We start from the raw sequence: 10,996 nt of genomic DNA, 5'->3' as shown, positions 1-10,996 counted from the left end.
ATTGGCAGGCGCGTTAAGACGACATCCTCCTAGACAAAACCAGCGTCTCTTTTTGCTCTGTCATAAGTAAAAGCGTATGTGATGAAAAGGAAAATGCCGTGGGGCAAATGAATTTATTAGTATTCGGCACATACTACGTGCCACCTCCCCCCGAGTGATGATGATCCTTCCGGAATCTCGAACGCACGCAACGGCTTAATCGAAGGGTCTATTTGAAGCCGAAAGTACGAAGTATTAGATCAAGCTCGCGGTTCATTCAGGCTCTTTAGGTTACGGAAAACATGTGTAGGTGGTGAGGTGTGTAAAACGACGCTGAAGCGACATGACTCAGGTCTTGTCTTTGCTTCTTCGTGCATATTTCCCTTGTTTGTACCTTGTTTGAGTGTATGCGAGAAGAAACAGCTTTCGTGTCTAGTGCACTGGTCTGCTTTAACTCCGGCGCCGGTTGACCCCAAAAATCGAAAAAAAGAAAAAAAAACCTCTAATGTGTTCCGCACTTCCGCACAAATGTTTTCTTTTTTTGGTATTGATTCGTTTCATTGTGCAAAAACAAAAGAAAAAAAGGAAAATCATACGTAAGAGCCGCATGATATCGTGTAATTTAGCGATACTTTAGTACGGTAGCCCTATTTCCCCCCTTTTCCCTGATTAATATATAAGTATATTAGATGGAGAGAAAGAGAGCAAGAGTAATGTAGCGATGAGATGATGTATTGTGGAGGTATAAATGTGTATGTGTGGATATTGTGTTTTAGATAGGCGTGAAACATAGCTGGAGAACAACTAATCTGTTTTCGTTTCCCGTACGAAAACCCGTGATGTGAGGAAGGGGCTACGGCATTGTGGAATATTAGAAATGCATGTGCTTCAGATGCATATTATATATATATTGAACTATATTATTATTGCTATTATTAAAACTATTATTATTATTATTATTATTAATATTATTAATTTTATTTTCGGATGCATTGATAATGGATCTTTTTTGTTAGGCAGTTTAAGGTGACGCGGGATGATGTGGGAGGAGATAACTTAAAAAACAAACAAACAATGAGTGAACTGTTGCAAAACGTATTTCACTATCCCTGATGCTGAAAGATAAAGAATAAACAACTGAAATGGTGAATAAACATGTACTTGTGCCTTGCATCGATTGCATCAGTGACACTCTGAAAGAAATTCGTCGAAAAAAAAAGAACTTACATGCGACGTTTTTGGTAAAAATTATTATATTGTTACTAAAATGCACCAGCCTAATAGATAAATACACCAAAAGGCAGTTCATTGCACTTGGCATCGGTCATTGTCCTTTGTCAGTGAATGTACGACACAAGTAGGCCATGCACGGTATGTTATTACGCATTTAATTCGCAGAGCTGCAAAAATGCATCTCAAAGGCAAACAACAGACGTCGTCCCTTTCATATGGTAGAAGATGTGTTGCCTATTTGTTTTGTGTTAGCTGTTAAGTTTTGCTAAAATATTCAATTGATTTTTCAATAGCAATCGAAGAACTGAAAAAGGATTTCCTCTTTCTAGCGAATTCCACACGTTCCGATTGGGAGTTTCTTTCGAAATTGAATCGTTATGACACGCACGACTTTATGCAGTTTACTTATATGCCTCGGATAAACTATAAGTAAAATATAAACTGTGTTTATTATGCATTGACAGTATGTAAAAAAACAGCGTTACGAGAAACTAAATCATACCAGCCTAATTTCTTGCCTTCCTTACATATCGTGGCAATATACCATGCCAATTCAGCTTCTTACGAAGAGCTAATTTAACGTGCCGTTGATGAAAAAAAGAAAAGTTCAGAAAGAATTTATTGGAAAACATATTGTACAGCACGATCACAAAAAGGGCGTCGAAAGCCATACTGTTTAGCTAAAATCGACAACCTTTAGAGTGCATTCGACGGAACGCTAAAACAAAATCCTATTGATAATCGATGGTATAAAGTCACTTAAAAACGCAAGACGAGTTACAAAATCTAACGCACGGTCCTACTACTGCATCGCAACCGATCGGTATGCACTTATTTTTTTTTATTCCTGCCAGGACATTCACATTGTCATCCATTGCCATCCATCTTCATTTCGAGGCGCGTTCTAAACTTTTGGAAAAAATCATACCTTTTTATTAAATCGCTTATTTATAATTGTCTAGTGTGTGTGTGTGTGTGTGTGTGTTTGTGAGTGTTTAATAGCTTTTTGTTACGAAAGATTCACTTCTCGCTGCTTTATGCCTTAGCCTAAGCGAAACGCTGTACAACTGCACTTCCTGCGAGCGGGACTGATCCCCGTTGATTAAGTGCCACAGCGATGTCTATCTACCACAACGGGCAAAATGATCAGTTACGCAGTTACCAATGTATAAATTATATTCATGGACATAATTTCAAAAACAATAATAGTTTCAAAAATACATCACCCACAATGCACTAGGAGTGTCCACAGCGCGACGTGAGCTGAAAAGGATCGTTTTTCTTTTCTTTTCTTTTTTTTGCTTGGAGGAGCACGCACGTTGCAGTGTCGTATCGTCTCCGACGCCAGGCCCAAACGTGCTTCCATGCAAGAAGACGGTGTTACGAGCGCAATTTAGAGCTATCATTATTGCCAGATCCCGGCATAGTTGCCTATCAGCGTAGCCGGTAACGGTCCGCCAGCGGTGAAAAGTCTTGTTCCGCTACTGTCGTAACAGTGCGTATAAATTGCAGGCGCGTACTTCGTTTGCTGGTAGCCATCCATTTCTTCGTCCGGAAACTGCGCCTAAAAGAAGGTGATTGCACAAATGATTTAATTAGTTCACTTAGTGTGTGTGAGTATGATGTATGAAAAGAGAGTGGGACTTACCACATAGCCCCGACTTGCTTTCAGAACCACCGTTCGGGATGAATTGATGCACGACTCCAGATACTTGCCGGCTCGAATGTCGAAGAACATTAGCATTCCCATGCCGGTACCGATGGTAAGAATGTTCCCCTGGAAGCTCGCTGACCGGATCCCACAACCGCTGTAGCGAGATGCGATTTTCTTTACAGCCTGGGGGAGGGAAAAAGAACGAAAAAATTGTCATTAATATCGTCAGGTTGGTTTTAGCCATCAGTTTGTGGAGGTTCTCACCCTAACCGGAACATTCCTAATTTTTTTAAATTCTATTCTATTCTACTCTAAAACTCTATAAACGCCAACTGTATCACAAAGTATGATATGATACTTGTTGTTCTGATTATAAATGTGCCACTCCTTGACAGCAAACAAGAAGAATTTTACATATTAATAGTAGTTTCATCTTGCCAAAATGCTTCCATGACCGTTCTGCTTGGACTTCCATCCAAATTCGACAACTAAGAGAATTGGTAAACACTTGTGAGCTATTTATCTCTGGCACAAATTTAAAGCACACTGCTCGAGAGGGTATGAGGAATATGTTCAAAAACAAGATCGATTGTTAAGCGCACTTGCAACATCATGCGAGGCAGCTTGTCGCGTAAACAACGCGGCATGAATTCTTTCCAAGAATTCTGCAAATAGAAGTTGAGTCAGGCTTTACGCAAAAAAAAACAGGTCGATGGTGCTTTCTCAATAATTTTAGGGGAAACGCCAGCATTACCACGTACCCTAATGAACCAACGATAAGCGCACATATTGCTAGCATCAAAACGAACTACTGTTGAATCATTTTTTTTCATTCGCTACTAATGCTTTTCTAACACTGTTGCCCGCAAAACATCCTTACGACAGCGAAAATAGTGGACTTTCTTTGTTGAGAAAAAAAACTTCTCTCGCACTTAATCGCAAGATCAATGAAAGCTGAAGCACGATAGAATTAATTAAAATTAGAGACTAAAAGCTCAGACGCCTCAAAACCGTGCGTCCAGGCCTATAGTTGCACCGTAGTGATCGTATGCTCACCTGTAATGTCCTCGGATCGAGCAGCAACGTGTACGATCGACAACCCACCGCGTACAAACCGTTCGGTTGGCAAGCGATACATACGTTCTCCTGACAGTTTGGTAGCTTGCGCGAAAGCTTCTGCGAGAACGTTTCCGCATTGAACAGATGCATGTAGCCGTTGAGCGAAAGTAACGCCAGCTCGCGGTACTCCTTGTTGAAGCAAATTGCTCGAATTTTTTGCGCACCGCGACACTCCTTCACGGCGACGGGTGAAATGTGAGCGTACGTTGGCACGTCCTGCTCCTCGTCGCCATCCTTCACCACCGGGAACTCCATGAGGTCCTCGTTCACGCGCCAGAGCGCGAGTCTGGTATCGCGCGATCCCGACACCAGGAACTGATCGTCCAGCCAGCACATGTCGAACACCCAGTCCCGGTGTGCGTTTTCGCCGATGCACAACGGATCCAGCGTCGGCAGGCGGTAGAGCGCAATGTCGGCCGAATGGCGTGCCCCGGTCGCTAGCACACTATGGCTGGGGTTGATCTGACACGCGTGTATGCCGGACTGCGTGTCGGGACTAGCACCGTGGTTGTGCGGTAGCGTAGGAATCGCGTCCACCCGTCGCATGTTAACGTCGTACACCATGAGCTTATTGCATTTGGTGCCAAATACCACCTGCCGGTTGCTGAGCCACTGCGAGCAGAACACTTTGTTGATATTGCCCAGTGCGATCGGCGTTTCGCGGAACATATCGTGCGTCAGGATGTGCCGGCTGGCGTAGGCCGAATCCATCGTCCGTTCCTCGCGTAAGTCTGACTCTCTGCTTCTTATGTAGTCTACAAAGTTGTACGATGTGCTAAGGACCTGGTGCTGTTGGCTCGGCGTTTCCTCTTCGCTGTCACTGTCCTCGTACGTCACGAAGTCGTCAGGCTTTTCCGGCTTTCTCCGTCGTTCCTGGCGCAGCGTTCGATTTCTATTGCGTCGATCATCCAAGCGACCGGGAATGTAGCAGTTGGGACGCTCTCCAACCACTGGGCGTTTCAGTGTTTTCGACATCTTGGCGATGAAGTTGTCAAACGAGGGTGCCGTGATAATCGATGGGCTTGTTGCAAACCTGCCCGTCGTCAGTCCCGCAGTTCCCTGTCGGTACAGGCAGGATCAGTGCATTCGAGCGAATCTTTTAAGTGGAACTTCTTCATTCATATATTTTCCTCCGTTGTGCACTCAGATCGATGGTTCCACGGATGGGGGGCGGCCCTTTGCCACCTATGCACAAGGAAGCAAGAGCGTTCTTGGGTGGTGGTTTGCGGGGAGACGGAGCAGAGGCATACGCAATTGCAGACCACCTTCATACACGTAAACGAGTGTTTTAAATATAAAGTGCGCACGAGTTCAACATCTTTACTTTATGTACCATACACACCAGTCAAAAAAAGCAGTTATTACGTTGAGAAATTTCGAAAAAGTAGGCAATAACCCAGCTACCGTTTATGCAGTTTTTTAATAAAGAAAAATTCTGTACAATGTCGATTGACAATCGTCGGCACAGGGTGGCTCTGTAGCAAGATGTTTGTTTTCACCTCGCATCGTCTGACACAAGCCACACACTGGGCCGGGTGAATGGAGGATCTGAAAGCAGTTGGACATTACGGAACACTGTTTTATACAAACAAAATACAAACAAATGTATTTTTTTTTAATTTATTTTTGATTATTAAAATTGTGCAACAGAATTGTGTTTTGAAACAGAACTACTTTCCTATCTGTTAAAAGGGATCGCTTCAAACACGTTATACCCAGACGTACGCATGCACCATAATGAGTTCCAATTTTTTTTCTTAAAAGCTGACTGAGCAATAAAGATCCTGGTAAAATGCTCGATAAAAAATTCCACTAAATGTACGATACTTCTGCATGAGGTAGCGTGTGTGCAAATCTAATAAAAATGATATAAACACAATGATTCATACATTGCTTCAGTTCATCAACCACTGTGCATCGCAAATACGCTTTGAACCCATGAGCCTAGGAATGTAGACACACGGGAATGTATCATAAACGGCGAAGCAAAACAATAAACAATGTTTTGAATATAATGATTGCATGTTAATTGAAAGCCATACTTTATTTCTATCTGAAAACATGTTAAAGATATTTTTCAAAAAGCAAGTTAAATTATATCTGATATGATCTTCTTATTATTATATCTTTTTATATCTATTTTTTTATGTGAGCTCCTAACACTATACAAAACACGTTTGCTATATCAGCAGCATTTTGTTTGATCTAATAGATGCAGCGCAAATCATTTCACAGTTTTATGTTTACTCGACATGGTAATTTAATTTCATTCCAACGGTAGCACTTGCCACTGACTAATCGGTTTAAAAACGTTAATTAGTTTGACTTTTTCTATGTCAAACATGTATGTGCGCGCGAATATTTCCAGTCAGTATAGTTTTGTTTAGTGGCGTGTTTCCGATGTGATATTTTATTATTATTCATTCTTCTAAATCGTTCTAGAATGTTAATGCTTAAGTGTCAATTGAATGTTTTATCGTATAGTCGCATTAATCGTTTCGTTAATGAGGATAGTGTATCAAACTAATTAAAAATTAACAAATATAAACATTGTTAACTGCTATTTGCGATATTTTTATATATATGAAAGCAAGGCAAGTTTAATTGAATGTAGATAAATTGGATGATTTGTGCCTAATAATTATCAAATAAAAGCTCAAGAGATTGGATTTGTTTGCGGCACGCCACTAAAATCTCACAATCTAGCTTAACAAAAATATGTAAAACAATCACCGAATTAAAACAATATGAAATAAAAAGCAATATCAGCTTTTGGTCATGAACCGCATAGAAGAAATAGAAGATTTTTACGGTGTTTATTTGTTGGTGAGTAAAAGTGCGATCCCCAGCTTTGCCGGACGGACTTATGTTGGTTATACCGTAGATCCCAATCGCAGAATAAAACAACACAACCGCGGTCAGGATGCTGGCGGTGCTAGGAAAACTTCAAATCGAGGACCATGGTACAGTTCTAGTATTTTTCTCGAATCATACGGTAACTAATACCTACCTAATTGTTTGGTGCTTTTTAAGGATAATGGTCATGATCATTCATGGATTTCCGAACAACATATCAGCGCTGCGCGTATGTAAAGAAACAAATTACAATGTTAGGATTGAGTCACATTTATGGTTCTATTCTTAGTTTGAATGGGCCTGGCAACAACCTAGAGTTTCCCGGAGACTTAAACAGATTCCTGAAATACAGAAAAAACTGCGCACAGAGTCTTACTTTGAATACAACTTTCGCATACTTTCGGAAATGCTGAGAATTGGACCATGGAATCGTCTGCCTCTCACTATTCGTTGGCTTGTGGATGAATACCATCGTGAGTTTGAGGTAGGTGTGAGAATTTCAGTGTGGTTCTGCATTTGTAATATCTATTGATGTAGAATTTCATTTCTTGGGGTTAGCCAGGGAAGATACCGCCGTTACACATGCCTATATGTTTTGGACGTATCAAAAAGGTGAACCGAAAAAAGAAGACCGAATCCTCTGGGGTGAAAAAAGCACGGCCGCCAAAAACCAAGGGAACCGAATCGAATCCATCGAAGAAAGGTAAAATCGTCATCAATTACGATTTCGACGAGTACGATCTACTTGTCATGGGTAATCAGAAATTCGGTGATGATGTCCAAGATGATGATGCAATGCGAACAAGCCAACCTATTACGACTGGACCAGTAAGTGAGGGGGATCTTGTGATTAGTTCCGACTCAGAAAGCGACAACGATGTTGTCGAAGAAGCGTCGCAAACGTCGGTAAAGAGTTGTACACTTTGTCGGCAGCTGCTGGATGAACTGGAATTTGAAACGAGGGGTCTTTTAATTTTGCGGTGCTTGCAACCACGCTGCCGTTTGCTCTGCCATCCCGAGTGTTTGGCGGCTTTGCTTTTAGAACCAGGTCAGTACGTTCCCGTCGAAGGAGACTGTCCCATCTGTGAGACACATTTCTTGTGGGGTGATATAATTCGTAAAGCGAACGGATGTACTGACTTAGTGGATGATTTAGACAACGTCGATCCATTTGAAGTGAACGAGGTGTCGGATGAAGAGGAATGAAATGTTACACTACGATGTATCTACTCGTGTTAAGAAGCAATAAATGTAAAGAGCCATAAGAATCATCATAAGAATATAGTTAGATGATTAGTATTTCTTTTTCCGAAACTTTTATAATTCAATAAGGATAAGAGACTGATCGACCTATACAAACATTATGAGACCATATTGCCATTATTTTTTCTTAAATAATGTAATATAATTATTTATCATTCCTGCTATGATTTTATGTTATTTGTCCACTTTAAGGGCAGGGATTAATTGGTTACAGCCCCTTGGCCACAAACAGTTCGAATGTCTTCTGCTGGAGGCCAAGATCGCAAAGCCGTAATTTCTATATTATGATCATTTTTTTTAAATATAATCCCAATATTCAACAAAATAGAAAATAAGCCTTGGAAAAATAAAATTTTGTTTCCTAAGTTCTTCTGTTTATTAGACGGAAATTTAATGCTTTCATGAAGCTTTACCTTAATCCTACAATATTTCAATGTATGGCACTAGTGTTCAAATATATAATTGTTCAATTATTAAGTTATATTATTTTGTACTATCAAACTTTTTTTTGCAAGAGTTCAAATATAGAAAATGGAAAAATTAAACTAAATACGTTTAACTCTGCAATCGGATGATTTCGAACGGATGAAAAAATAACTAGATCTACTTAGAACATCTATGCTGGAATGTTTTAGTAAATTCTTTCAAAACGATTACCGTTGGTCATTGGATTCCGTTCTGTCCGGAAGCCAAAAGGTAAGTTGATTCTATTTCTCGTGCCATGTGGAATGTGAAGAACTGCATTGAAAGAAAAGACGAGTGGAAAACCAAACCCTAAGAAAGAAAGCACAACAGAGAGAATGAAAGAGAGAATGCGCGAGAGATTGAGAGGGGAGCGTAGTTGAGATTTTAAAAGCTTTACCACATGGTCTTTGGTGGAAAGTCGACGAAGCATGATCAAATCATTCCGTTTCCGACATCCACAGTGATCACATCGTTCGGTCCGCAGTATCGCATTGACTCAGGTTGACCAACGTCGTTCCTTCTAAGCTCACTGTTGTGACCAACTAGTGCGCTCACTGTTGTGATTTGTTGACAGCTCGGTGCCTTGAAGTGACCACGTTTAAAGTGACCTCCAGTTCGCGGAGTACAAGGTGCGATTGCGAAATCCAGAATCAACGGAAAGACGATCAATTCAGCATGAATTCTCGCCAAATGCTGGTGGTTGGGCTGATCGTGCTGCTGGCCGTAGCCAGCATTTGCGATGCACGGCGTCGTTTTCCACACCGGCGAAGGGGACCTTCACGGAAAACGCTCAAACAGCTGTACTACGAGTCCCGGGAGACGAACACACCCAATTTTGTCCGGTTGGTGCTGATGCGGTTGATCTACGGCATCGCAACGCAGATGGGCGTCGAGGAGCGGCTGGACAACGTGTTCGGAGGTGCCTTCGTACCGCCAAACGCCGTCGACGATAGTTCCGACTTTTTCGACGTGCTCAGTGACGAGAGTGGCGAGGATTTTAGCTTCGGTCTGTGAGGTAAGTTTCTAGTGCCTGTAGTGGCTTTAATCCTCCAAACCGGCTGACCTATGACTCATCTCGGCGAGTCACATTCGAGACCTAATTTCAACGGCTCTGCCGGAGTCAGACGACCTCGCTTCTCGGTTGTTTAATGCACCTGCCAAGGAGTCAGGAGATTTCCTAGACGCATATGACACAATTATACGCCTCACTTAAAACACAACAAACGTGGTGAAAACCCACCACGATCAGTGCGGCCCAGCCCCAAAACCGTTGCTCGATTTCACGCCTACTTTGCCCGACCGAAACCGGTCGATCATTGTTTACGCGTCATCGGCTCCTTCGACGGTGTTTTTTTCCTTCTGCCGATGAAACGGTATTTGACGCAAAAGAAAGTGGCTTCTGTGGTCGCGATGAGGCGGCTTTTTTTTATTTCTTTTGGAGCTTATTAGCCCCCCGGGAGAACGCCGGCGCCACGATGCGCCATCGCGAGTTGAGCTGCCGTTGTTTGGCACATGCTGTTTCTGCGCGCCAAGTGCCGTCTATTGTGCCAGTTTCCGTTCCGGTGGCCGTTGGCTCGATAAAACCGGCCCGTGGGGCATACCATTCGTCTATTGTACCACGGATGATTTTCCTCCCAACTCCGAACGAGAGTAAAAATTCAAATACAAATAATTACGCCAACCCATTATTTGGCCGTACGCGTGCGCGCTCGCCACCGGGCTTTTTGCTGCAATTAGTTTTTGTAATAATTTCCCGCACCGCCTCTTTCGGATCCAATGATGCGGATAAAACCGATCGCTGAGCCGATCAGCGAACGGTGGAACGGTGGTACCACCATCGCGGGAAAAGTGACCTCGAAAGCGGCAGGTTCGGCACTAAAGCGTCCCAAAATTAAAACCCAACTCCAGGCTGGTTCTGGCCGTGGCAATTACTTCTTTCGGTGGCCTCATTCCGAGCCCTGTTGCGAGAAGGTCCACAAGAAGGTCCCGATGGAAGCCGAATGCAGCGCACCAGTAGGGTGGACTTTCATTTAAAGTCCACCCGTTTGCGAACGGCAAGTCTGTTCGCGGGAAGCGCACCGGTGCGAGAAACAATATTTACTTTGACACTATTTCCCGCTTGCAACGGGATCACGGCAAGGAAAAGTCACGGCACAAAGCGAGAAACACAGGAGGAGGACGATTTATTTGTTCGCTTTGTTTGTCCCGCGGAAACACGTGCGACCTGCGGCAAAGGGAGTCCGTGAAAAAAAGGGCGTCTCTGGGCTCGGGGCGCTGTGAAAGTGGTCACTGTTTCACCGAGTGAGGGTAATAATGGTAATGAACGGCCAAATCGCAACCGAGGGAACGGTGTTTTTTTGTGTCCTGCCAGTTTCCAGCCCCCCTCGGGGGACGAGGTCCATTTATGATGTATTTGTCCTACGCGAA

The 10,996-nt window shown here is 42.8% G+C and overlaps 3 protein-coding genes across 3 annotated transcripts; 2 read left to right on the top strand and 1 right to left on the bottom strand.

Moving 5' to 3' along the window:
- Window positions 1–1,758: 1,758 nt before the first annotated feature.
- LOC128731591 (DDB1- and CUL4-associated factor 12 homolog) lies at window positions 1,759–4,960 on the bottom strand. The gene is made up of 3 exons (XM_053824722.1): window positions 3,923–4,960; window positions 2,861–3,049; window positions 1,759–2,776 (listed from the first exon to the last, which is right to left on the bottom strand). The coding sequence occupies exons 1-3, from the start codon at window positions 4,958–4,960 to the stop codon at window positions 2,618–2,620; spliced, it is 1,386 nt and encodes a 461-aa protein (XP_053680697.1). The 3' UTR covers window positions 1,759–2,617.
- Window positions 4,961–6,763: 1,803 nt separating this feature from the next.
- LOC128720043 (structure-specific endonuclease subunit SLX1 homolog) lies at window positions 6,764–8,047 on the top strand. The gene is made up of 4 exons (XM_053813688.1): window positions 6,764–6,948; window positions 7,019–7,070; window positions 7,131–7,329; window positions 7,404–8,047. Exons 1-4 carry the CDS (start codon window positions 6,764–6,766, stop codon window positions 8,045–8,047), a joined length of 1,080 nt encoding a protein of 359 aa, XP_053669663.1.
- A 1,197-nt stretch (window positions 8,048–9,244) lies between these two features.
- LOC128721006 (uncharacterized) lies at window positions 9,245–9,583 on the top strand. The gene has a single exon (XM_053814708.1). The coding sequence runs from the start codon at window positions 9,245–9,247 to the stop codon at window positions 9,581–9,583; it is 339 nt and encodes a 112-aa protein (XP_053670683.1).
- Window positions 9,584–10,996: the final 1,413 nt, after the last annotated feature.

The sequence above is a fragment of the Anopheles nili genome, chromosome 2 (genome assembly GCF_943737925.1).
Source record: "Anopheles nili chromosome 2, idAnoNiliSN_F5_01, whole genome shotgun sequence".
In the NCBI taxonomy this organism is placed as follows: Eukaryota; Metazoa; Arthropoda; class Insecta; order Diptera; family Culicidae; genus Anopheles; species Anopheles nili.
Note: the sequence above shows the minus strand (reverse complement) of the source record. Positions and strands in the feature narration are given on the sequence as shown.

What these genes read in the sequence shown, in the direction of transcription:
- LOC128720043 (XM_053813688.1), top strand. Translation starts at nt 6,764, where the DNA reads ATGAACCGCATAGAAGAAATAGAAGATTTTTACGGTGTTTATTTGTTG. An exon ending in ACTTCAAATCGAGGACCATG is followed by an intron (nt 6,949 to 7,018) that starts GTACAGTTCTAG and finishes GTGCTTTTTAAG; the next exon opens with GATAATGGTCATGATCATTC. An exon ending in ACAACATATCAGCGCTGCGC is followed by an intron (nt 7,071 to 7,130) that starts GTATGTAAAGAA and finishes TTCTATTCTTAG; the next exon opens with TTTGAATGGGCCTGGCAACA.
- LOC128731591 (XM_053824722.1), bottom strand. Translation starts at nt 4,960, where the DNA reads ATGTCGAAAACACTGAAACGCCCAGTGGTTGGAGAGCGTCCCAACTGC. An exon ending in TCGATCCGAGGACATTACAG is followed by an intron (nt 3,050 to 3,922) that starts GTGAGCATACGA and finishes TCCCTCCCCCAG; the next exon opens with GCTGTAAAGAAAATCGCATC. An exon ending in AAGCAAGTCGGGGCTATGTG is followed by an intron (nt 2,777 to 2,860) that starts GTAAGTCCCACT and finishes ACCTTCTTTTAG; the next exon opens with GCGCAGTTTCCGGACGAAGA.
- LOC128721006 (XM_053814708.1), top strand. Translation starts at nt 9,245, where the DNA reads ATGAATTCTCGCCAAATGCTGGTGGTTGGGCTGATCGTGCTGCTGGCC.